Source organism: Pseudophryne corroboree, chromosome 4, assembly GCF_028390025.1.
Source record: "Pseudophryne corroboree isolate aPseCor3 chromosome 4, aPseCor3.hap2, whole genome shotgun sequence".
NCBI lineage: Eukaryota > Metazoa > Chordata > Amphibia > Anura > Myobatrachidae > Pseudophryne > Pseudophryne corroboree.
In genome coordinates, this window is record NC_086447.1 from 367,164,649 (window position 1) to 367,192,176 (window position 27,528).

The window sequence follows — 27,528 nt, forward strand, 5'->3', positions numbered from 1 at the left end:
ATTATGTGTTTGGAATTGTGGTGCTCTTTGTTACCTGTACTCTATTTTTGTTATTTATTTACTGTAATGTTAAGTTTTATCTCCCTGTGCTGTTCTTTGTACGGCGCTGCAAAACACTTGTGGCGCTTTATAAATAAAATGTAATAATAATAATACCTGCTTCAGACTGGTCCGGCTGCTTCACCAAGTGGTTTGAGCGCATTCAACTTTGCATAGACTCCTCTGGAGAATACTTTGAAAAACTGTACTGCTCACTTCGCTTGTAATTAAAAACTTTTTGTGCATCTGAAAACTTACTGCACATACCTCGTGTATGCAGAATACAGTCAGGCTATTTCATGTAATCATAGCATACAGGGCCTGATTTGGAAACAGCATGGTTTTGTCCAGTTGAACAGCTACTTGCTTTTTTCTTTGTTTTACTTCCAGATTAGAATCAGGCCCACAGTACTTCTCTCCCAACACAGTCTGATAACTATCAATTTAATGTTCCAAAATGGTTTCTCTCAGACTTTGGCTGATTTCCCAACTATTTCTTTACAGACCAGGAAATAAGTTAACTCATTGCCCTCCCCACAATCAGAAGTAATGCATAATAATTACAAAGATTATGGATTATTTTATTACTGCATTTTCAAAATACACGTTGAAAATGATAGATAGATAGATAGATAGATAGATAGATAGATAGATAGATAGATAGATAGATAGATAGATAGATAGATAAAGAAATGAAGCGGCACTCTCAGGTCCAATATGGAAAAAGTCACACAGCAAGGTCCTCAATCAGCTTAGCGGGACCCAAATGAAGTCAACGTTTCATTTATTTTCAATGTATTGAAAATAAATGAAACAACTTCATTTGGGTCCCGCTAAGCTGATTGAGGACCTTGCTGTGTGACTTTTTCCATATTGGACCTGAGAGTGCCGCTTCATTTCTTCATACATATGCCTCTACTGAGGGCACCCAGGCAAATACATATTTTACTGTCAGGAGTGCCGGTCATCTATGAATAATACATATATTATTGCTTTACCAGGTGATTTAAATATCATCATATCTGAAAAGTTCAATATTTTGCACAGGCTGTTCAGTTTGTTAATGTTAATTAGGTTGCAGAACACTTTAAGCCAATTCTATAATAAATACAAGAATATTATTAATTCACAACAGACTACTGTAGTTTGAGATGCATAATCAGTTACACGTGATATATGCAGCATAGATAGTCTTAGTACGTACATACATCCCTTAATTAAAAACATTGTGCAATACTAAGATCAGATAAAGACCACACAGAAGTGATAACACTTGTAGTCGCAACTTTACATATGGCAAGTATTAATCTCAAGACACAATAACTTAAATAAAAATGACAATACATTTAAGATTACCTCTGTTGTAGTGGGCGCTCTCTTTCTTTATTAAAACATGTTAAAGAAAAAGGTATGGTTTAATGGTAAGATCACTTATCTCAATAGATTTTTTTTCACATTAGAAATAGTTTAGATTCCTATGTAAATACTGGCCTAAAATAGTTGCAAATCTCTGTGAACATCTCACAACTGCAGCCAACACAAGTGTCTCCGATCATTATATTGTGCAGTGGTACATCTCAGAGTTGTGTCTTCATTCCCCAACCTACAGCTGTATAACTTACACAGCTGTAGGTTGGGGAATGAAGACACAACTCTGCGATGTGTAAGGTTTTGATAAATCAGTTTAATTTTACAGCACGTAACTTTGCATCTGGAATAAATCATGGTGCAATTCAAGGGGTGCATGCTGGGTAAAAACGGGCTACTTTTGCATGTAACTCTGAAATACTAAGCACATTTATTTCTACACTGCAAATCAGGTTTGAGTTTGGACATATTCATATCAAATACAAATCTCTCTGCATATTTTATAGCTGCCCCACCTACAGCGCAATATAAATTTTACCAAGGTGCAAAGAATGTGTTTTGTAAAAATGTCACACCTTTCATTCCAGGGGAAAACTTGTGCTCCAGCTAAGATAAATGAGGATTGTCCTGAGTGGCTAAATACAAATGGACCGATTCAGAGTTGCATAAAAGTTGGCAGCAGATCAGGACGCATTGCATGGTGGGGGGGGGGGGGGGGGGGGGGGAATGGAGCTCTTGTCTGTATTCAGGTTTGGAAAAAATCTATGCACTTGTGAGAGCAGCAATCATCACCCTCAGCGCACATCTGCACAGCTCCTATCCTTGGAGAAATCAGATGGATCTCTGTGTACCTCTGAATTACCCACAATTCTGTCAACAAGACCACAAAACACCCTTGGAACACAAAGCCTACATGCAAACACACAGCTGCAAGTAGAGACGCACACAGTTCAGAATCATCCATAGTAACTCAAATTTACATATGCTTGGCTAAGGAGCATGCATGATAGAAAAAACAGCATGATCCATCCACAAAATGTACTTGTGTGCAACTCTGAAACAACCCGTTGTATGTAATAAGTTCCACTGGCTGTGGCAGCAGCATCCGGCTCCATCTTATTGCATATTGGTTTTTGTATTGCATGATAGAGGAGAGAAGAAAAATGTCTGGCTCATTACAAAGCTTACATACAAAGTACTAAAGAATAATAAATAATAATAATAATTAGATTTAAGATATGTTTGTTTCATACGGGTACGACTGTGGTGTTAGCGCCCGTAGCCACCTAATTTTGGTTTTAGAAGAAAAACAGTGCCCTATTCCATGGGAACAAAATTAAAAATTCATGTTCTCTCCACAGTAAGGGCACAGATTAGTAATGTACTTGTACCATTAAAGTGATGTTTTTAACAATTCTGCATAAATGTGCGCACATGTATTTTTCCTGCAGATAGCTGTCAGACATATGGGGCTAACTCTTAGATCAGCTCTATGCAATCTTTCTCACAGGAATATATTCTCAAACACACTAAACAGTTTAACATTTGTAAAAGCACTGGTAAATTACATGGTGGTGCCAATGAGGCATCGCACCAAGGACAAGTTGTTTAGGAGAACTACTAGAACATTATCTCAGCTTAACCACTGGACCCAGTAAGTTGCCTTGCATGGTCACATCAGATGCGATGATTCCATACTGGACTTCCCGTGACACAGTTGCACCTGATGCGACCATGTTATAGCAGCTGCCAGGCCAGAGAACCTGGCCAGTCCCTCAGCTGCTGTGGCAACCTCTCCTCAGCCCAATTCCACTTGTATGTTGGGTGCCTCAGTATACTCTCCTCAGCCTAATCCTGCCGGCTTGGTTTCAGAAGGGCAGGAGATCCTGAAGGCAGTCTTCCTGCAGCCTGAGTTCAAGGGGAACAGGGAAGCTGCTGCTTCCTTTCTCTTCCCCGGCTATAGTCACTTCTGGGGGAGGACAGCCTTACCTTCCCTGCTCTGTTTCCCTCACAGGTAGCAGTCATGAGTCATTCTCTGCTTCTGCTTGCTGGGCTTGTTGCAAGACTGTGAAGTCCTAGCAAGAACTGGAAAGTTAAATTATATTTAATATAGTTAAAAAGTTTAACTATTTCCCCCCAAAAATGATATCAGTAATGTACCTGGAAGCAATTTAACCCCTTTTCATTATAATTTTATTACCAAATCTGCATATCTGTTACTAACATTATACTGAATTGAGTTTAAATAGCTATTGTTTGCAGGGACGTGCAGTGAGGAAAATGGCTGAGGAGTCACTGGCTAGTACCAGAGCCACATTTACACACAATATATGAGCCAAAGGGTGCATATGGGCATTATACACAGGTGCAGCAGGAAATATTGCTGGAAATTTGGTGAGCTTTGATCAGAGATGGGTGGAAAAGATAGGCAGGTCAGGCACCGTCTCTCCTGCCATAGACTTTTTACTCCAGGGATTTGACTATAAAGATTATTAAAATAAAACAAAGAAGATATTTCTAATATATTCTTTTTATTTTTCATATACTTTATACAGTCAAAACTCTGGTTTACACCAGTAGCGGCTCTTGCCACGGGCAAGCAGTACTTTTGCCCATTAGGGCCGCTACTAACTAGGATGGCGGTGGCGGTGGGTTTGAAAAGGTCCTCTCCGCGAAGGGAATCTAGACGCTAGTTTCCCTTCGCAGAGAGGACCTTTCTGTGCAGCGCTATGGGACAGACGTCATGACGTCTCTCCCATAGCTCAGAGGAGCGGCCCCGGAGACAGAGTGCAGTGGTCGGGAACAGGAACGGGGCTGGTAAGTATTTTTTATTGTTTTTACTAGGTGCACAGCTACTTTTGGGCACTACTAATGGAGGCACAGCTGCAGCGGGCATACTAAGGGGGGCACAACTACTGGGGCCACAACTAATGGGGGCACAGCTGCAGGGGGCACACTAAGGGGGGCACAACTAATGGGGGCACAACTAATGGGGGCACAGTTGCAGGGGGCACACTAAGGGGGGCACAACTAATGGGGGCACAGCTGCAGGGGGCACAAATAATGGGGCCACAGCTGCAGGGGGCACACTAAGGGGGGCACAACTACTGGGGCCACAACCAATGGGGGCACAGCTGCATGGGGCACAACTACTGGGACCCCAACTAATGGGGGCACAGCTACTGGGGGAATAACAGCTACTGGGGGGCACAACAGCTGCAGGGGGCATAACAGCTACTGGGGGCACAGCTGCAGGGGGGCACAACAGCTACTGTGGGCACAGCTCTACAGGGTGCACAACGCTACAGGGGGCAAAACTGCAGGGAGCAAAACTGACCATGCCCCTTTCCTATGAAGGGGGGGCGCCAAAGGAAACTTTCGCCATGGGCACCACAAGGTCAAGAACGGCCCTGGTTTACACATTAGTATGACAGGAAAGGCTCTGCCAAAACCCACCACACTGATTTTTTTTTTTTATATCTGATTATGCAAACAAACAAATGTCAATTTTGGGACATTTTTGGGACAGATCTGAGGCAGTTAAGTGGTTACCAGTCTTTGCTGCTGCTATCCCAGTGCTTCCTCTAGTGATTTCTGCAGCATCCTTGGCTGTAGCAGGTTTCACTGACAGTTTCTGGAAGTGCTGCGAAACTAGTGTCCTGTCTCAGTGACCAGCAGCGAATATGATGGCTAATAGCAGGTAATTACTGGTCAATGACACGAATGCTCTAGATACATAAGCACTTTCCTTTATAAAGTATGGCTGGTTTGCACAAATAATCCTATCTACAGTATGGCACCTCAGAGAAGGTAAAAATAAAATTAGTTTTCGTGACAAAGTCTGCTAACCCGGGGGCATGGGCCATCCCTTGAAGTTCAGTTAAAACAGCATTGAATACAGAAATGTTTGCATTTGCACACAATCCAAGGTACACCAAGCCTGCATTCAGCAGTAATTCAGCAATACACCTAGTTACTGCCATCTTCCACCCTCAGAAAAGCAAACCTCTTGCATCAATCACCTTGCAACGTTACACTGCAGCAGGTCTTTTGCAGCTTTGAAAAGGATAATTACAGTAGTCTCGGACAAAATGGAATGAAAGACTGAGGGTCCTGTCAAGGGCGCAGCTACCATATATGCAGGGAGTGCAGCTGCTATGGGGCCCAGAGCTGAGAGGGGCCCACCTTCCCTGTCACAGTTACACGTACCGAACCCATACAAGGGGCGTAGCTACCATAGGTGCTTGGAGTGCAGCTGCTATGGAGCCCAGAGCTGAGAGGGGCTCACCTTCCCTCTCACAGTTACATGTGTTATATACAGGGGTGTAGCTACCATAGGTGCAGGGAGTGCAGCTGCTATGGGGCCCAGAGCTGAGAGGGGCCACCTTCCCTCTCACAGTTACATGTGTTCCGGTCACACATACCGAACCCATATAAGGGCGTAGCTACCATAGGTGCTGGGAGTGCAGCTGCTATGGGGCCCAGAGCTGGGAGGGGCCACCTTCCCTCTCACAGTTACATGAGTTATATACAGGGGTGTAGCTACCATAGGTGCAGGGAGAGCAGCTGCTATGGGGCCCACCTTCCCTGTCACAGTCACATGTGTTATATAAATTTTTCATAACTGGTGGTACATAGGGGCCCTTACAAACTTTTGCCTTGGGGCCTACAATATATCTAGCTATGCCTCTGGACCTGTTCATTGTAATGTGGTATAATATGAATGAACTGGAGAGCATTATCATGTGATATTATATAAACTGGGTATTGTAATGTGGCACGATATGAAGTGGAGGCACTATAGTGTGGCATAATATGAACTGTGGGCACTGTATGTCATCATGTCAAGTGAGAATACGGTGTGGCAAAATGTGTACTGGCAGCCCTACTATGTGACATAATGTGAACTAGGGCACCACTATGGTTTATAAAATAAACTAAGACACTTCTATGGGGCATAGCAGTAACTAGGGCACTACTATGGTTCAGAAAATGAACTAGGGCACCATTATGAGGCATATAATTAACAACTGCTGCAGAGAGATGTCTCTCAAGAAGCCCCTTCAAAATGTTGCTATGGGGCACACAAAGTTGTGGCTATGCCCCTGGGTTCTGTACTGCTCTGTGGTAGCAAATCCTAGGCATGACAGGGCCTCAGAATACTATTTACATTATAGCATTATTCCCCGTTATTGTAATATATAGGATATATATATATATATATATATATAAAACAAACAGAAAAAATTGAGCGGCACTCGGCGTCTTGATCAAAAAGTAGAAAAGTGTATTAAAACACCAACATGAACCAACGTTTCGGGACACGCAGGTCCCTTTGTCAAGGTGTACATGAAAAGTATATATATATATATAATAAATTCACACTGTGGCTGTGTGCATGGCATTTTAAACAGAATTATGCTTAAGACATTGTATTTTAGCTACCAGAACTGAATAGTAGACACCAGAATGAAACTATATACCACATGGGATAATGTGTATGGTAAAATGGTCATCGCACACAGAAAAACAAAAACCTTACAACTGAGTTTTGACTAATTTGTTTTGAGAACTTACTTTTAGTGCATATTACTATAATGAAAAAAAATATCATGATCCAATAATGGCGTTGCTAACGAGACTCAAATCTGTAATGTTTGGCTGATCCGTTCAACAAGCGCTTATCGCTTTTTTATCCCTTCTCCAGGTTAATACATCTGTCCCTATAGTCCCTACCACATGTCCTCGCACACACATTCACACTAGGGTTAAATTTTATTTGAAGCCCATTAATATAGCAGTATATGCAGCTGGACCGCCTAGACTGCAACATAATAAAATGAGAAAATAACAAAGTTGAGCAATTATTCATCTGAAATTACAGCCTCAAGAGTGTGTGGTATAGAATGGAGATTAAAATCAATCCAGATATTCCAGTTCAGTCAGTGGCGTCACAAGGGGGGTGCAGGCGTGCAGCTGAGGGGTGACACCAAAATGCTTGCTCCTGCTCAGAGATAGGAGCTGGGTGCTGCACTGTAACATTATATGCAGCACTCGGCTCCTGTCACTGTGTAGGAGCAGACACCGCAGCCACAGCACTTCCCGGGGGCAGACGGCATCTCCCGAACCCCCGGAGTGACGAAAATGGGAGTCGGGCTGTGAAGCCGCCCTTCCTGCCAAACCCCGTCCCTTCCAAAGAAACCCCACCCCTTTTTGCGGCACCGTACAGGGTTACGTGATGCCTCAGCAGTCACTGATAAAGTTATATTACCAGTTAGTGGTAACAACATCCACTTGTGGGCCCTATAGCAATATCTTGAAGGGGCCCCTATGCTTTTAGAGAGACATGGCTCTGTATCAGTTGTTATTTTTTTTTCCCCATAAAAAGTGCCATAGTTCATTTACCCCACAAGCTCACTGCCTAGGTGTCATCATTGACTCTGAATTGTACTTTGTTCCCCACATTCATTCAATCTGTCTCTATATCATGTTACATACATCTAAAAAACATATCCAAAATACAACCATACCTTACACAAGACACTGCAAACACTCTAATCCATGCACTCATGTCCAGCACTGATTATTGCAATTGTCTCCTTACTTGACTTCCCAAAATCAGACTCTCACCACTACAATCCATTCTGAATGCAGCTGTAAGGCTAATCTACCTCAATAAACGTTCATCGTCTGCTGATCAGCTCTGTCAGTCCCTCCATTGGTTACCCATCTTCTAACGTATTCAATATAAAATACTTTTACTTAAACACAAGGATATTAATCAAACTGTACCTACAGACATCTCTTCGCTTATCTCTAAATATCTCCCTACCCGATCTCTCCCTCTTTTTACTCACTCCCAGTCAAGACAGCAGGACTTTCTTTGTGCTGCACCCACTCTGTGGAATGCCCTCCCTTGCACAAAAAGGCTCTCCTCTAGTCTCTAAACCTTCAAGTTTTACCTGAATACTCACCTCTTCAGGCAAGCTTATCAAATTCTGAAACTGCCCACATAACCTTCAAAAACTTTCCTATCTAATTACATCCCCTCTGTACAGTTCACACATTTTTTTTTCTCTTTCTTCACTTTCATATCAATTTAACCCCTGGCCAACATTACTAAGTGACTATATCATACAGCCCAACAAGAACCTTTGCAATCTGGGTGGACCATTTTGCTATAGATAGCACCTATACTCAGTGCCAGATTAAGGTCCATATGGGCCTGGAGCTGAAATTTAGGAAGGGCCTATTGTGTGCCTCGGCAGGAGGTGTGACAAGCGCTGCGGTGGTGTGACTAGTGATGTGGGTGTGTGATCAGTGTGGTGTGGGTGTGGTCTAAATAGGGGGTGTGGCCTATGCCATGTGAGTGACACAGTCACCACTTACTGACAGACACTACTTACTGACACACACACACACACACACACACAACACAAAGCTTACTGACACAATCACCACTTACTGACATACACTATTTACTAACACACGCACTCACAACACAAAACTTATCGACACAGACACTTACTGATAGATATTACTGACTGACACACACGCACAACACAGATAAACTTACTGACACAGACATTACTTACTGACACACACACAACACAATACTTATACCGTTCTCCCATCACAATGCCGGGTCCCACCTGGGAATTGGAAATGGGTCCATTCCTGGGTGGGACCTGGCATTTGACCCTACACACCGCCAACCCGACCCGGCAATTTGCCGGTATGGGTTGCCATCTGTGGGCGGAGATGGAGTCGGCATCAGGTGCAGAGGCGGTGCTGGGAGATGAGATCATCCCTATGCAGTGAACGGGTCCCGGGTTGCATCGACCTGGGTTACCCGTTCACACTGCACCGGACCTGGTATTTAACCCGAGAATAACCCTTCTTTATTCCCGGGTTAAATTACTGGGTCAGGCAATCCAGAATTCGCCCATGACCCCTTTCACAACACACATCGGAACGTGTCGACCCAGCAATATACCCAGTCTATACCAGGTTATTTTTGCGGTGTGAAAGGGGTATTACTGACACAGACACCCACCACTTACTGACAGACACTACTTACTGACACACACACACAGTACAAAACCTACTGACAAACGCTACTTACTGACACACACAAAACTTACTGACACAGACACCATGCAAAATTTACTGACACAAACACTACTTACTGACAGACACTTCTTACTGACACTTGTGGTGCACACAGCATTTTTTCTCAGTGGTACTGTGCCTGCGTGCCGTGGGCGTTGTCACATGTCATTAAGGGATGTAACCATGTGACACTAGGTGAAGTGGTTATATATTATGTGAATCCATGGCACAGACACCCCCTGTCCCTGCGGACTACAAAGACAAGGATAGCAGGATGTGACACTTGTTATAGAATAAAAAATATGATATATAAGCTGTGTACCCAGCACTCATCCTGTTATGATGTGAATATTTGCTCCAGTGCCCTCCTTCGGTTTTTCAAGCTGTGGACAGAGTACAATGAGGCAGCACTCCCGAGTCTTGCTGGTGCAGTAAGATTTATTTAGTAAGATTCTGGATCAATAAATCTTACTGCACCAGCAAAACTTGGTAGTGCCGCCTCATTGTACTTGTAGGGAGGGGTCCCGACCATTAGAGTTACTCACCGGGGTGTAGTATGAGTTGCCGGCGGCCGGGTCCCCGGTGGCCAGCATACCGGCGGCGGGATCCAGACTGCCGGCTTCCCGACAGCAAAGTGAGCGCAAATGAGCCCCTTGCGGGCTCAGTGGCGCGCGTAAGCGCCACGCTATCCTCCCTCCAGGGGGTTCGTGGACCCCCAAAAGGGAGAGAAGGTGTCGGTATGCCGGTTGTCGGGACTCCGGCGCCGGTATACTGTGCGCTGGGATCCGAACAACTGGTATACTGAATACCACCCACACACCGGTGGCCCGGCACCCCATCGTCACTTTTTCTCTGCCAGTCTGCCAGGTGCGGGATGGTGATGACATCACCTTCATGCTCCCAGCAGTCCTTTTCCTGGAAAAGGAAGAAGGTGCTGGCTGCGCCTCCGAGCAAGATCTAGGAGCTTGGTGGTGGTGTTTTACAGTGTGGCGGGGGTATGGCGTACTGGCGGACACATTCTTAATGGTACGCCATACCGGAGCGTACTGCCAGACTTGCAGGACTGACTAACACACACACACAACGCAAAACATATTGACACACACGACACAACACAAAACTTACACAGACACACACAAAATGCAAAACTTACTGACACAGACACAATGCAAAACTTACTGACACTACTTACTGACACACACACACACGCAAAACCTACTGACACTGACACTACTTACTGACAGACACTACTTACTTAGCGACACACACACACATCCCCCTCTCCCTCCCCCTTCAAAACTTACTGACATAGACACCACTTACATAGGAGACCTCGGGGCCTGGTGTGGGCTGCTACTCACATGGTTTGCATGCCCCCTCAGCTCTGACATCCAGGGACCCAGCTCTCCTAAAAGACAGCAGCCTCCTGTCAAGACCCTTCCCCTCTTTCAATGTTATTGTTGGGAAGCTGCAGCAGGAAAGGTATGCTGCAGCAAAAACATTTACGGTTTGATGAACAAGGGGGCGGGGCTTCTGGTGGGTTCGGGGGCGGAGCCTCGGAGATATCTCCGAGGCTCCGCCCCCATGCCCATCCGAAGCCCCGCCCCCTCACCCATCAAAACATAATTGCTTTTGCTGCAGCATACCTTTCCTGCTGCAGCTTTCCAACAATAACATGCCTCATGAAAGAGGGGCAGGGTCTTGACAGGATGCTGCTGTCTCGTAACTATTTACGTGGCTCCGCCCCCTTGCCCGTCCGAAGTCCCGCCCCCTTGCCCGTCCGAAGCCCCACCCCTTGCAACACAAAGCGGTCAGGACACAAGCTGACCAGTTTGGGGTGGGGGTGAATGGGCAGCCGGAGGTGAGTGAGCTGATGTATGTGCTGACAGGAAATGTTTTTTTTCCTGGCAGCACTGGCTACTGCCTGCACTGCAGGGGGGTCTGTGGGCCTATTTTCAATGGGGGCTTGGAGCTGCAGCTCCATCCGCCCCATTGTTAATCCGGCCATGCCTATACTTGTGTATCAATGCCTATATCCCTACAGATTGTAAGCTTGCGAGCGAGCAGGGCCTTCCTACCTCTTCAATTACAGTCGAAAGACAGTCTTGTTGGAAAGACGTCAGTTTTTGACTTTTTAAGGTCGGAAGGGGTCCCGACCTATTCAATCCCCCACTCAGCTTTCCAACAAGTCGGGAAATTCGGAATAGCCACCGATCCGCGTGCTTTTGTCGGAAACGGGACCAAATTCGACAGGTTTTGGTCCCGTTTCCAACAATCTCAATCCGACTTTAAAAAAAAAGTTGGATTAGGCTCAAATCCGACAGTTGGATTTAGCCACTCAATTGAATAGGGCTTGTCGGATCCATTCCGACAAATGCATGTCGGAATGGATCCGACAGTAATTGAATATAACCCTTAGTCTGTCTGTTATTACCCAGTTTTGTACTATCACTGTTTTTTCAAGTTGTAAAGCGCAACGGAATATGCTGCGCTATATAAGAAACTGTTAATACTAATAATTTTCTAAACCATAGTAGTGCATTAGTTAATGTTGTGCCCCATAGTAGTACCCTAGTTTATTTGATGAACCATAGTACGTAGTGCCCTAGTTCACATAATGTCACATTGTAAGGCCGCCAACACACATTATGCAACACAGTACCCTCAATTCACATTATGACATACAGTGTCCCTAGTTCATATTATACCACATCATAGTGTCCCCAGTTGACATTATACAATACCCTTCAGTTAATGTTATACTACTTTATTATACAATGAACAGGTCCGGAGGTAAAAGTTTGTAAGGGCCCCTATGTACCACTCAATGTTGAAAAATGTATGTAAAACATGTAACTTTGACAGGGAACGTGGGCCCCTCTCAACCCTGGGCCCCAGGCCCCATAGCAGCTGCTCTCCCTGTACCTACGGTAGCTATGCCCTTGAACCAGTTAAAGAGACACTAGCAGACAACTAAAGCAAGGGCTATCCAATTAGCCCAGATGCCGGCACTTATCCAGGAAGGCTTTTTTTTTTTATCACGGTTGCGGCCACGAAAAAATTTGCATAGCTAATTAAATACCCCCTTTATCTCAATTCTATATCCAAAGCTCACACATCTGAGGCTGTCAGTTCAGATGAATAAGGCATCAACTTCATATTGGGCACATTATACTGGGATGTAATTTAGTCAGTCCAGCAGCATATAGCCAGTACATGTGTTTATTTTTCATTCTTTCTGATTGTTATTATACAGTTATTTTGATATTAAATATAAGTGATCAATTTTGTTCACAAGACATATGCATTATTTAATGTTTATTCATATATTTTTTCAGAATGTTTTAGTACTGTTTACTTGATTGTGGATTAAGCACATAGTATATTGAATTATTTACTTACTGTTGGGAGTACCTCTAAGTCTAAAATGCTTTCCAGGTAAGGAGATCTTTCATTTGTACATATTCTACATAAAAAATAAGAATTTACTTACCGATAATTCTATTTCTCGTAGTCCGTAGTGGATGCTGGGGACTCCGTCAGGACCATGGGGAATAGCGGCTCCGCAGGAGACAGGGCACAAAAGTAAAAGCTTTAGGATCAGGTGGTGTGCACTGGCTCCTCCCCCTATGACCCTCCTCCAAGCCTCAGTTAGGATACTGTGCCCGGACGAGCGTACACAATAAGGAAGGATTTTGAATCCCGGGTAAGACTCATACCAGCCACACCAATCACACTGTACAACCTGTGATCTGAACCCAGTTAACAGCATGATAACAGCGGAGCCTCTGAAAAGATGGCTCACAACAATAATAACCCGATTTTTGTAACAATAACTATGTACAAGTATTGCAGACAATCCGCACTTGGGATGGGCGCCCAGCATCCACTACGGACTACGAGAAATAGAATTATCGGTAAGTAAATTCTTATTTTCTCTGACGTCCTAAGTGGATGCTGGGGACTCCGTCAGGACCATGGGGATTATACCAAAGCTCCCAAACGGGCGGGAGAGTGCGGATGACTCTGCAGCACCGAGTGAGAGAACTCCAGGTCCTCCTCAGCCAGGGTGTGCCCCTGACCAAGTAGCAGCTCGGCAAAGTTGTAAAGCCGAGACCCCTCGGGCAGCCGCCCAAGATGAGCCCACCTTCCTTGTGGAATGGGCATTTACATATTTTGGCTGTGGCAGGCCTGCCACAGAATGTGCAAGCTGAATTGTACTACACATCCAACTAGCAATCGTCTGCTTAGAAGCAAGAGCACCCAGTTTGTTGGGTGCATACAGGATAACAGCAAGTCAGTTTTCCTGACTCCAGCCGTCCTGGAAACCTATATTTTCAGGGCCCTGACAACATCTAGCAACTTGGAGTCCTCCAAGTCCCTAGTATCCGCAGGTACCACAATAAGCTGGTTCAGGTGAAACGCTGACACCACCTTAGGGAGAAACTGGGGACGAGTCCGCAGCTCTGCCCTGTCCGAATGGACAAACAGATATGGGCTTTTGTGAGACAAAGCCGCCAATTCTGACACTCGCCTGGCCGAGGCCAGGGCCAACAGCATGGTCACTTTCCATGTGAGATATTTCAAATCCACAGATTTGAGCGGTTTAAACCAATGTGATTTGAGGAATCCCAGAACTACGTTGAGATCCCACAGTGCCATTGGAGGCACAAAAGGGGGTTGTATATGCAGTACTCCCTTGACAAACTTCTGGACTTCAGGAACTGAAGCCAATTCTTTCTGGAAGAAATTCGACAGGGCCGAAATTTGAACCTTAATGGACCCCAATTTGAGGCACATAGACACTCCTGTTTGCAGGAAATGTAGGAATCGACCGAGTTGAAATTCCTCCGTGGGGCCTTCCTGGCCTCACACCATGCAACATATTTTCGCCAAATGCGGTGATAATGTTGTGTGGTCACCTCCTTCCTGGCTCTGACCAGGGTAGGGATGACCTCTTCCGGAATGCCTTTTTCCCTTAGGATCCGGCGTTCAACCACCATGCCGTCAAACGCAGCCGCGGTAAGTCTTGGAACAGACATGATCCTTGCTGAAGCAAGTCCCTTCTTAGTATCTCTTGAAGTTCCGGGTACCAAGTCCTTCTTGGCCAATCCGGAGCCACGAGTATAGTTCTTACTCCTCTCCTTCTTATAATTCTCAGTACCTTGGGTATGAGAGGCAGAGGAGGGAACACATACACCGACTGGTACACCCACGGTGTTACCAGAGCGTCCCAGCTATTGCCTGAGGGTCTCTTGACCTGGCGCAATACCTGTCCAGTTTTTTGTTCAGACGGGACGCCATCATGTCCACCTTTGGTCTTTCCCAACGGTTCACAATCATGTGGAAGACTTCCAGATGAAGTCTCCACTCTCCCGGGTGGAGGTCGTGCCTGCTGAGGAAGTCTGCTTCCCAGTTGTTCACTCCCGGAATGAACACTGCTAACAGTGTTATCACATGATTTTTCGCCCAGCGAAGAATCCTTGCTGCCATTGCCCTCCTGCTTCTTGTGCCGCCCTGTCTGTTTACGTGGGCGACTGCCGTGATGTTGTCCGACTGGATCAGCACCGGTTGACTTTGAAGCAGAGGTCTTCCTAGGCTCAGAGCATTGTAAATTGCCCTTAGCTCCAGTATATTTATGTGGAGAGAAGTCTCCAGACTTGACCACACTCCTTGGAAATTTCTTCCCTGTGTGACTGCTCCCCAGCCTCTCAGGCTGGCATCCGTGGTCACCAGGACCCAGTCCTGAATGCCGAATCTGCTGCCCTCTAGTAGATGAGCACTCTGCAGCCACCACAGAAGAGACACCCTTGTCCTTGGAGACAGGATTATCCGCTGATGCATCTGAAGATGCGATCCGGACCATTCGTCCAGCAGATCCCACTGAAAAATTCTTTCGTGAAATCTGCCGAATGGAATCGCTTCGTAAGAAGCCACCATTTTTCCCAGGACTCTTGTGCATTGATGCACTGACACTTGGCCTGGTTCTAGGAGGTTCCTAACTAGCTCGGATAACTCCCAGGCTTTCTCCTCCGGGAGAAACACCTTTTTCTGGACTGTGTCCAGAATCATCCCTAGTAACAGCAGACGTGTCGTCGGAATCAGCTGCGATTTTGGAATATTTAGAATCCACCCGTGCTGTCGTAGAACTACTTGAGATAGTGCTACTCCGACCTCCAACTGTTCTCTGGACCTTGCCCTTATCAGGAGATCGTCCAAGTAAGGGATAATTAAGACGCCTTTTCTTTGAAGAAGAATCATCATTTCGGCCATTACCTTGGTAAAGACCCGGGGTGCCGTGGACAATCCAAACGGCAGCGTCTGAAACTGATAGTGACAGTTCTGTACCACGAACCTGAGGTACCCTTGGTGAGAAGGGCAATTTGGGACATGGAGGTAAGCATCCTTGATGTCCAGGGACACCATATAGTCCCCTTCTTCCTGGTTCGCTATCACTGCTCTGAGTGACTCCATCTTGATTTGAACCTTTGTATGTAAGTGTTCAAAGATTTCAGATTTAGAATAGATCTCACCGAGCCGTCTGGCTTCAGTACCACAAATAGTGTGGAATAATACCCTTTTCCTTGTTGTAGGAGGGGTACTTTGATTATCACCTGCTGGGAATACAGCTTGTGAATTGTTTTCAATAATGCCTCCCTGTCGGAGGGAGACGTTGGTAAAGCAGATTTCAGGAACCTGCGAGGGGGAGACGTCTCGAATTTCCAATCTGTACCCCTGGGATACTACTTGTAGGATCCAGGGGTCCACTTGCGAGTGAGCCCACTGCGCGCTGAAACTCTTGAGACGACCCCCCCCCACCGCACCTGAGTCCGCTTGTACGGCCCCAGCGTCATGCTGAGGACTTGGCAGAAGCGGTGGAGGGCTTCTGTTCCTGGGAAGGGGCTGCCTGCTGCAGTCTTCTTCCGTTCCTCTACCCCTGGGCAGATATGACTGGCCTTTTGCCCGCTTGCCCTTATGGGGACGAAAGGACTGAGGCTGAAAAGACGGTGTCTTTTTCTGCTGAGATGTGACTTGGGGTAAAAAGGTGGATTTTCCAGCTGTTGCCGTGGCCACCAGGTCCGATGGACCGACCCCAAATAACTCCTCCCCTTTATACGGCAATACTTCCATGTGCCGTTTGGAATCTGCATCACCTGACCACTGTCGTGTCCATAAACATCTTCTGGCAGACATGGACATCTCACTTACTCATGATGCCAGAGTGCAAATATCCCTCTGTGCATCTCGTATATATAGAAATGCTCTATAGTCAATAAAATACTGTCCCTGTCAATGGTATCAATATTTTCAGTCAGGGAATCCGACCAAGCCACCCCAGCGCTGCACATCCAGGCTGAGGCGATCGCTGGTCGCAGTATAACACCAGTATGTGTGTATATACTTTTTAGGATATTTTCCAGCCTCCTATTAGCTGGCTCCTTGAGGGCGGCCGTATCTGGAGACGGTAACGCCACTTGTTTTGATAAGCGTGTGAGCGCCTTTTCTATCGGGGGAAACCCACGCATCATCACACACTTCAATTAATTTATCTGATTCAGGAAAAACTACAGGCAGTTTTTTCACACCCCACATAATACCCTTTTTTGTGGTACTTGTAGTATCAGAAATATGTAACACCTCCTTCATTGCCCTTAACATGTAACGTGTGGCCCTAATGGAAAATACGTTTGTTTCTTCACCGTCGACACTGGAGTCAGTGTCCGTGTCTGTGTCTGTTGTCTGTGTCGACCGACTGAGGTAATGGGCGTTTTAAAGCCCCTGACGGTGTTTGAGACGCCTGGACAGGTACTAATTGGTTTGCCGGCCGTCTCATGTCGTCAACCGACCTTGCAGCTTGTTGACATTATCACGTAATTCCCTAAATAAGCCATCCATTCCGGTGTCGACTCCCTAGAGAGTGACATCACCATTACAGGCAATTGCTCCGTCTCCTCACCAACATCGTCCTCATACATGTCGACACACACGTACCGACACACAGCACACACACAGGGAATGCTCTGATAGAGGACAGGACCCCACTAGCCCTTTGGGGAGACAGAGGGAGAGTTTGCCAGCACACACCAAAACGCTATAATTTTACAGGGACAACCTTATATAAGTGTTTTCCCTTATAGCATCTTAATATGTAATAATATCGCCACAAAAATGCCCCCCCTCTCTGTTTTAACCCTGTTTCTGTAGTGCAGTGCAGGGGAGAGCCTGGGAGCCTTCCCACCAGCAGTTCTGTGAGGGAAAATGGCGCTGTGTGCTGAGGAGAATAGGCCCCGCCCCCTTTTCGGCGGGCTTCTTCTCCCGTTTTTCTGACAACCTGGCAGGGGTTAAATACATCCATATAGCCCCAGGGGCTATATGTGATGTATTTTTAGCCAGCATAGGTACTTTCATTGCTGCCCAGGGCGCCCCCCCAAGCGCCCTGCACCCTCAGTGACCGTTGGTGTGAAGTGTGCTGAGAGCAATGGCGCACAGCTGCAGTGCTGTGCGCTACCTTAAGAAGACTGGGAAGTCTTCAGCCGCCGATTTCTGGACCTCTTCTCTCTTCAGCATCTGCAAGGGGGTCGGCGGCGCGGCTCCGGTGACCCATCCAGGCTGTACCTGTGATCGTCCCTCTGGAGCTAGTGTCCAGTAGCCTAAGAAGCCAATCCATCCTGCACGCAGGTGAGTTCACTCCTTCTCCCCTAAGTCCCTCGATGCAGTGAGCCTGTTGCCAGCAGGACTCACTGAAAATAAAAAACCTAACAAAACTTTTACTCTAAGCAGCTCTTTAGGAGGGCCACCTAGATTGCACCCTTCTCGGCCGGGCACAAAGATCTAACTGAGGCTTGGAGGTGGGTCATAGGGGGAGGAGCCAGTGCACACCACCTGATCCTAAAGCTTTTACTTTTGTGCCCTGTCTCCTGCGGAGCCGCTATTCCCCATGGTCCTGACGGAGTCCCCAGCATCCACTTAGGACGTCAGAGAAAACTGTCATTCCAGCACTATACATTCTAAATTTACCCTAAAATTGATTTATATACAATTGGAACTTAATTTGTTTCAGTAAAGGCCACTAGGGGGCTCAAGAACTGTACAGTTCTGAACCTAAATGGTTTCTCCTCCCACGCCTATCTACACAATTCTTCAGTGTGCATTTAACAGGTTCTCTGTAACTTCTCATATCCAAAGCTGCTAAGCAAACAGTAACATCATCTTAAACATCCTGCATGACTGATTTGTTTATCATATAAGAGATGCTCGCCTGCACATATAACCAATGCACATTCAGTGATAGCAGCATTACGTACGGACAAAGAGAACTACGTCTGTCCGCTTCTAAATCTTGCAAAGGATACATATAATGTAAGAAGACGGGGGGTGGTTCCAGCTTTCAGGGTCAACGACAAGAACTTTTCCAATCTCAATTTCAGCTCAGGAGCCCATGAATCCTGTCAATGTACCACAATATATACATTTTAAAACATACACACTTTTTGAGCACAGAACACATGGTGTTGCAATGGGAATTCTAAAGCATCACATGGATAATCTCAAAGTGTGACAAGCAGAGAATGTTGTAAACATGGAAGTGAGATCCCAGACATCACAAACTCCCATTTACCCCATCACAAAGCTCTCTTCAAGTTAAAGAATCTCAGTGAGCTCACAGATAGGGCGGGTGGTATGTGATGATTCAATATACCGGAACGCTGAACATTTCACATTTGCAAGAGGGATTTCTACTTATAGTTTTTTTTCCCAGATCATAGGGCAACTATCTGCAGCACCCGGCTCCGCTTGGAGATGGATGGACGGATGGATAGAGTCCATTATTCTTAATAAGGATTGGTTAGTCAAGATTAGATGCAATAAACTAGTGTGGTTATTGTGCAAACAGCAACTTTTCGAATCAGTGTGATTCTTATTCAAGCTCAACCACATATAAAGCCGAAGGCAGAGTGTGTTCAACCACCCAAGGCGTGTGTATATCATAGCTTGACTGCACACACACGAGTGGTATATCTATCTTATTCAATGGTCCCTCTTGATACGGAATAGTTTTCCGCGAGATGATGTAGTGTGTAACAGATACACAGTAGGAGGAAAAAAATGTCAGCGATGCGGTGATATGCTGCTGCCACCGAGGTGGTGATGTGCTCCTGTCAGCCAGGCGGTGATGTGCTGCTGCCACCAAGGCAGGGATGTGCTTCTTTTATGTGAGTAGTGTCTCAGTGAATGATGTGTTTACAGTTGTGGAGTGATACAGTTGTAGCTCTGTCGTGTTAGTGGGATTTCTATCATTATAAACACACCTATATATACACTCCCCGCCCACAGACCCCTAACGACCAATTGTGATGATACTTCGCTTAAAACCTGCCTGGGAAAATCACCTACACAATGGTGAAAACCTTATCATACTCAGTTCAGCGGTGTCAGAGTTTATCTCTATCAGACAAACAGACATACCTGATTTAATTTATAAAGATGTATAGATAGATATGACCAAATGTCAGAAGCAGGGTTTGCACTTTTTAGAGTTTATTTTCTCCCGATTACAGGGAAATTGGTTTCTGATAAAGATATATGGCCTGATCAGAGATGTCAGCTAAAGCTGCAGCCACCTGGATATTTACGGAGGTGCCCACCGGCAACATTGCAAGCCCAAGCAGGTTGCATACAAAGATGCAGCATCGGTCACAGTTCAGTCAATTATTGAACTTCTGAGTAGCCCAGCAGTGGCGCAGTTTGGCTTCGAGAGTATGACGTCGGAGCTACTGCAGCTGTGGGATTGCACACCCAGATAATGGTCACAACACATGAGTTTTTGCCGCCACTTCCCATATCTGCTCCCAAACTGTTCATCACTTTGCAAATAAATCCTCCATCACACCACCCTTGTGGAAAATGCGTCTAACTTATTTAATTGGAAATCAGGTAAAATTACCTTTTTAGCTTTTGCCAGCTTTAATGTTAGGTATGTACAGTACCACAGCATTTCAGTGCAAATTCTGACAGGGAATTTCAAAGGAAATATAACAGGGAAAACAGAAAGAAACCAGGACTTCTAGAAATACTGGTGATTGTGGCCATCCTTACACTTTCGGCGCAATGGAACATGCTCACAATGTCCATCTGATGGGTTAAAGCAACGCAGCCAAGGTTACAATGTAAATGCATTGGCAAGAGACAGCCAACGAGTCTCCTTCCACAATGTTACTACAGTATATCACAATGGCTCTGGCTTCCCTGGCAGAAGCAGGAGAGTTTTGGAAGAAAAGCAAACCCATTTGTATGTGAAAATGAATACATTTTAAAAACATTAATGTAGAATTAAATTCTAATGTATTATGTAAGCGTAAGCAAGACTTGTGAACACCAATAACCGTTCATTTGCCACAGCAGTTTACAACCAAGACCCAACAGTAACAGAAGAGGAACCAAAGTGTTGCTCACAGATGTACTTCATTTAATGTCAGTGTAAGGCTGGTATCCTATTAGCCACAAAAACAAGGAAATTTATTGCAGGTCAACTTTACACGGTTATCGTGCAAAAAGTGCAGCAAAAACGGCATTTTGGAAATATGCGCACTCTGGGTTATCAACCTACTCTATTGTAAAAGTGCAAACATTGGATTCATATGATAATTTTAGTCGGCAAAACCAGTGAAAAGTGTAGGGGAAAATGGAGAAATCTGTCTGTACCACAAAATAAGATTAAACTACAGTAATATAAGATTACTGTATAAAAGTGTATTAGTGGCCATAATAAAAATAGCTAAATTGGGACAAATGGCTGTAATACGCATTTTTTTCATGAGTGCTAAAAATCAATTAGGGGTACATAAAAACGGGTAGAAGATGATATTTGGGTAATTTTAGCCTAAAAACACTTCTCCCACTCATAAAGCTCCCCAATATACCTGTCATGTACCTTTCAATCACTTTGCACTTTTTCACGAAAACAATTACATGTCATTATTGGCTAATTAAAAACTTCTAAGTACCGAATTAGTCATTCAGAGGACTGTCCCAGTGGTTCTAAACCAAATGGTGGTGAAAACCAATTTGTGGTGAAGCCTATGGAGAATTATGGCGGGTCCATTTTTGCAGACAATTGGATAGGGTTTTTTTGAGCTTAGTGACAAAACCCTCATTTCTATCGTGAAGCCACGTTTTTGCAGCTAATAGATAGATACCCCCTTTTAATGCAAAGCATCAACAGAATCCTACTTTGTTGGTGGGAGAACAATTGTTACCATTCCATACGCAGAACTATTACAATAACAAAACTAGATTTCATGAATATGGTGCAAACATTGGGGGTTATTTAGCATCAGTTGTAAAATTGCAAAAATCGCCAAATGGCAGTCTACGCATGTGCTGTGATCACGCGCGTGCGGACTTTCACAATGCGATTGCAGCCCTGCATGATGCGGTTGCATGGTGATTGACAGACGGCCTGTGTTTGAGGGCAGCAAACACGCCGATGGTCGGGAGCGGTGTGGGTAACGCTGGCGTATCATGGCAGTTATTGGGGCGGGCGACGTCACCTGCAATTGCTGCGTATGCAAGGGGGCAACCGGTATTTCCGATGTTACACAATTTCTGCACTGCGTTCACATTTCAAATTGGAACGCAGCGCTGGGTGGCACTTCATTGGCTGGGCGGCTTTCAGCAGGCGATTTGAAGCAGTAGCAAGTTCTGCGATTTTAGTCTATACAGATGGGGCCTCCGTTATCTTGCCGTCTTCTGTGACTAGACGCCCCCGCCTGGGCACACCTAGTCACTATGAGCGTCTCCGTCAGGACGGGAGCGCGCGCCCGGACGAAGATGCTCTCCTTTCCCTTTAATGGAGAGCGTCTCCGTCCGCGCGCCCGGACAGAAACGGTCTCAACTGGAAGAGGCTCATGAACTCCCGGCATGACTAGGCGGATGGTTCGCCTAGTCACGCCGGGAGTGCACGCCTGCGACTAAGCAGGCAAAGATAAAGAAGGTGCCATCTGTAATTAGGAATACGTTTTTCTTCTATGACAACATGGTTTGTTTTTTTGCATTTAAACATTAACTTATTCACGAATAATTGTGTGTAGCAATTCCTTTTCTTCTTTATGTAAACATGTTGTAAATGAATAGCTTAGTATTTATTATAAGAAACAATTTTTTAACGTGAAGATTATTTTTGGATCAGATTATAAATATTTACTGCACTACTACTTAAGCAAAACAGGATTGCTGGAATATGTGCATCACTTCTATGTTCAAAATATGTATTTTCAGTCATCATATAATAATAAACAAGATCTAGTTTATTATCATACCACCACATAAGTCGCTGAAACCTGGCAGACACTTGGCAATAGTTCCCCAGAGGGTCGCACTTTATGTAGAGTCTCTTGACCCATGGAGTCATTTTATCATACTCAAGAAACATATCCTGTGAGTACTCTAGACTTGTTTCCTAACTTGAGTGCCTCTCAGATTGCCTCGAGTGTTTTGTACAGACTGTTGTTCAGACTAAGATCACAGTGACATGTCTATTAGTAAAGGGGTTACAACAGAGCATATTAGCATGAATCGGTACTCAAGTGTTTCTATTTCCTGTGTATTACTGACAGGTAAACTAATTGTAGTCTCGTGAAAGAAAATTGTTCTAATCAAAAATTTGATGAATTAAAGAATTAGGGGTCTATTATGAAGCCTTGGATGGAGATAGTCGTTGGAGATAAAGTACCAGGCAATCGACTCCTAACTATCATTTTTCAAACACAGCCCGTGGCATAGCAGTTAGGAGCAGATTGGCTGGTACTTTATCTCCAGCGACTTTATCGCCAACCAAGGCTTAGTAAATAGACTCCTAAAATAGATGTAATAAATAAATCAGACATATTTTCCATCCGGGTATTTCAATTCAAGTTTTTAGCTACCTGAAAAAGCTCTTTGAAAGATGGATGGGCAGCTGGATTAGGAACAAAGGGAAGGGCATAAAATGGAAGGAATTCTGTAGTCTGACTCAGTGCTGCTCCGCTGGTTTCCAAGTACGTTTTGAAGTGAGAAATCCTCTCATCACAGTCAGCTCGGTCCTAAAAATAAACCACAAAATAACATGCTGTATCAATGTTATTTATTATTGTTAAAAACATATTGCGGTACATGCTGCAAAAACAAAATTATTTAGAAAGTGGAACTAAAATGTAAAAAAACAGAAACACTACATTCATACTTCCACAGTTCTCACATGAGGGCATTCCTTTACCCATGTTCCCTGCGCCTCCAATTGACCTATATGTGATGTGACAGTGCATTTTATGCTCTTTTACTACTCTTCCTCTGGCTGTTTTTGACTCCTGTCCTTCTTTTTCCTAATCTTCTTACCATATACGAGACCCTTTTTATAGTGTCAAAATTTACTATGTTACTTTCCCTCTATCCTCTGACCTGTTTTCTCTTCCCCCCCCCCCCCTTCTCCCCCTTTCCTTCTAGTATTGTAACATTTCCCATCGGTGATGGCTGCTTTGCACGTGAGGGGTGGGGTGGTGGGCTAACATGTAGGGGGAACTGCAGAGCTGTGTGTTTTACAGCAGCTGCTGCATCAGGGGATGCCGCATTCGTCTTCCCTTCTCCTTTTAGCCAATGGGAGTCTGGGGTCGGGCTTAGGAGGAGAAGTGAAGCCAAATGCTGCGTCCCGAGGGCAGCGGTGGCTGTAATTCACTCAGCGCTGTTGATTCCCAGGGACAGGCAGCCAGCACATATATCACATACAACATTGCATGTATATTTAGAAGTGTTAGCCCCCCCTCCCCATGCAAAGTGTGATGAGCGCTGCAGTCCACTGACAGAAGCCGCTACTGATGGGAAGTGTTACAAAACTGGAAGGAAATGGAGAAGGGGGGAGGGGGCAGAGGTAAGAGGGTAAAAGGACATCAGAAATTCTGACAATTGTACAGAAAGCTGCAATAATAGGGTCTCGTATATGGTAAAAAGATTATGAAAAAAGAGGGGCAGAAGTCAAGAACAGCCAGAGGAAGAATTGTAAAAGAGTGAGTATGTATTGTCACATCACATATAGGTCAACTGGAGGAGCAGGGAGCGAGGGTGAGGGGGTGGCCTTATGTGAGAACCAAGGAGCACAGACCAGAGCAAATATGTGGCCTCTGTCATGGAGGTAATAGGTAATGTTCTCCACAGACACTATGGGATTTTAGGGCAGAGAAAGACTGAGGATAAGGATTCATCCAATTATGAGATATGAACCTGTTAGCAGTGACTAAGATGTGGGACGCCAATTTAGCTGAATGTTCAAAAGGTCAGGAGGAGGGTTACATAAGAGAAAAACACACAGATTTTTTTGGTATTGCGGATTCAAATAAGCTATTCAGTAGTGTATGGATTGCTGCCCAAAAGGACTCAAGCACAGGACATGTCCACTTGGGAACCGCAGTGGCCACAGTCTCTCCAACAGAGGGAAACATCTGAGAGTCTTGCTGGGGTGTAGTACCAGCGGTAGCGTAGTTTATAGGAGATTTCTTTAAAGGTGTGTGGAGATGGAACATTTAGCAATAGCTAATCTCATGTCCTCCCAGACTTCCTTGGAAGGCTAGAAATGTCTGTTTCCCAGGATGATTCATGGGGGTTTTGATCAGGGAGAACAGCATCAAGATGGATGCCATAAACCTAAGATATCATGCCTTTGGATGTGGGGCGATATCTAAAAAGGCGATCAAAAGGAGTGAGTTCGCAGAAAGTGTGATCTGTGCTACAGAGCATAAGAAGTGTCCTATGTAAAAATAATCAAGAGTTGAGGGTATGGGTGAAAGATTTCAGTTGGAGGGCTGGAAAGCCAAAGCCTGCATGAACTGAAATCAGCTGGGAATGTAAGGGATGCTGCGGCCTAGGGTTAGAGATCTGGGGAGTGTATACAGTTGGACTCAATATCAAGCCAAGATGAGGTCCCCAGAGGGAAATATGAGGAGGAAATTTGGGAAAAATGTGCAGCTAGGTAATAAAACTTGATATCATGGTGTTCTCTACTGCCACTAGAAATAGGCAGTGTTTGTGTGTGTGTGGAGGGGGTTCTACCATTCCAAATAAACCATGTGAGAGACTGCTGTACTTAATGGAGGAGGAAAAGGGGGGCTGCCACTGGGAGGGTAGTATCAGCATTTATAACTGCCATCAAGATTTATGTAAAAGCAGAAGCACAGGGTGGCCCAAAAGTAGGTATACCTTAATTATCTTCCATCGGTTACCAGAAATGTGGTTTACTATGATGGGATTTTTTTTCTTACAGCATACTTGTGCCCCACCATGTGCTATTCCTGTAATGTGTACCTCCACTGATTGCACACACTGCCAGCGGCAACCTACGTAGTGCACCACTAATGGATGCCTTGAATAGTTTGTCCGAGGACAGGGTGTACAACATGTGGATCTTTAAATGCAGGGTATATCATATGACTACAAAAGTGTCAGTTTTCCCATACATGCCTTCGGTCCTTCTATGGTTCACCTCCCCCAATGTAACCTTTGTAGTGTGATCAACATGGCTGCCTCATCTGGTACATTCGTGGATGGTATGAAAAATACGTGGACCTGACTGTTTTATTGGGACCCTACTCTGAGCATTAGGATGCTGTAATCACCCCATTTTTTTGTCATCTCTTCTGAGGGTAACCTATTCCACCCAGGGTAACCCTACGTAGTGTGCCCAAGATGGCTGCCTTAGCTGGTACCTTGTGAGGGTGGAATATACAACCCGTGGAAGTTATTACCCAAAATGCCTACACCAAGCCTGATTATGCTTATTTTGCGCTCTACGGTTTCCATGACACCCATAGAGTGGGAATAGAACCTTTGGTGAGCGTAGTGAGCGGCTTTGTTACCGGACATCTAACTGCTGGGACATCTAACTGCCGGGATCCAGGCGATGGCATTATGACCGGCAGTCTCCTGACCACAGGTCAAACATACCCAACGCGACCCTAACACTTGCAGCATCATTTATGGTAAAACACTAGTTTGAAGTAAACTAAAGACAAATTATAACTCAAGTTGCATTCGGCATAGTCAGTGGTCAGGATTCCGGCGTCGGTATACTGACGCCGGGATCCCGACTGCCGGCAATATAATTGTATCCCCTCAAGTTAGTGGTGACCAGATGTCTTACTTACAAATCTGTACAAATGACTCTGGGACACACTTTACTTTATACCTTCACTATGGTCTAATTTTATCAGTTATCTGTATCCCATGCCTATTGCAGCATAACATAAAATATGCCTATTGCAGCATAAAATTAAATATAAGGGAAGTACAGAAATAATATAGCCAAGTAAAATGGGAGTAGAGGACATTAATAATCATAGACAATAGACCATTCAAATGTTGCCATGACAAGGATATGAGTAGCTATCTTTGATGGGCCAAGAAAAGCAAGCCTCACCGGAGACTGACACATAAATTAAGATAAATTCAGTAAAATCATCAGTCAGACGTGTAAGAAGGAATGTATGCACTGAGCAGACACCCTCTGAGTTATAGGAAAGAAAACCTAGAATGGTACAGTAGCTCTACACCCGTGTCTGGAGTTTCCTGCATGTCCACCCCTATGTGATCCTACGGATTATTACTTGCAGAGAGAAAACATTTTTACATTTTAGAATGTAGACTCTATTGCACTAGATCATTTACTAAAACCATTTTATTCTGACTACATCCATATAAATGAATCGTTCAGTTCACTGAAAGAATTTTTATGCTGTAATAACTGCATTTGAACACAGTTCTCCAACTCTATGTTTACAAACCCATCCATCTTGCTAAAAGAGCTATTAAATCTACTAAGGCGGATTAATGTATATCCCACCTTGGATCAAAATCATGTGAGGTTAGTCTCTACATAACATAACACATTCTCGCTCATAGATCCAGTCACACGTGAAGCTCTGTGCAGAAGCCAAACATCCTAAAGACGCAGAGGACTAGGGCTACACTACAGCAATGCATGCAAAG

The 27,528-nt window shown here is 44.8% G+C and overlaps 1 protein-coding gene across 5 annotated transcripts in view; it reads right to left on the reverse strand.

The window, feature by feature from the left end:
• ARMC9 (armadillo repeat containing 9) overlaps positions 1 to 27,528 on the reverse strand; it is a 433,139-nt gene that overhangs the window by 195,157 nt on the left and 210,454 nt on the right. For all 5 annotated transcript variants that reach the window (XM_063916557.1, XM_063916560.1, XM_063916558.1 and 2 more), the window contains exons 5-7: positions 23,445 to 23,600; positions 18,873 to 18,965; positions 1,396 to 1,420 (exon numbers count right to left, since the gene is read on the reverse strand). In XM_063916557.1, coding sequence (XP_063772627.1) covers positions 1,396 to 1,420; positions 18,873 to 18,965; positions 23,445 to 23,600 — 274 coding nt within the window. The remainder of the gene's footprint in view (positions 1 to 1,395; positions 1,421 to 18,872; positions 18,966 to 23,444; positions 23,601 to 27,528) is intronic.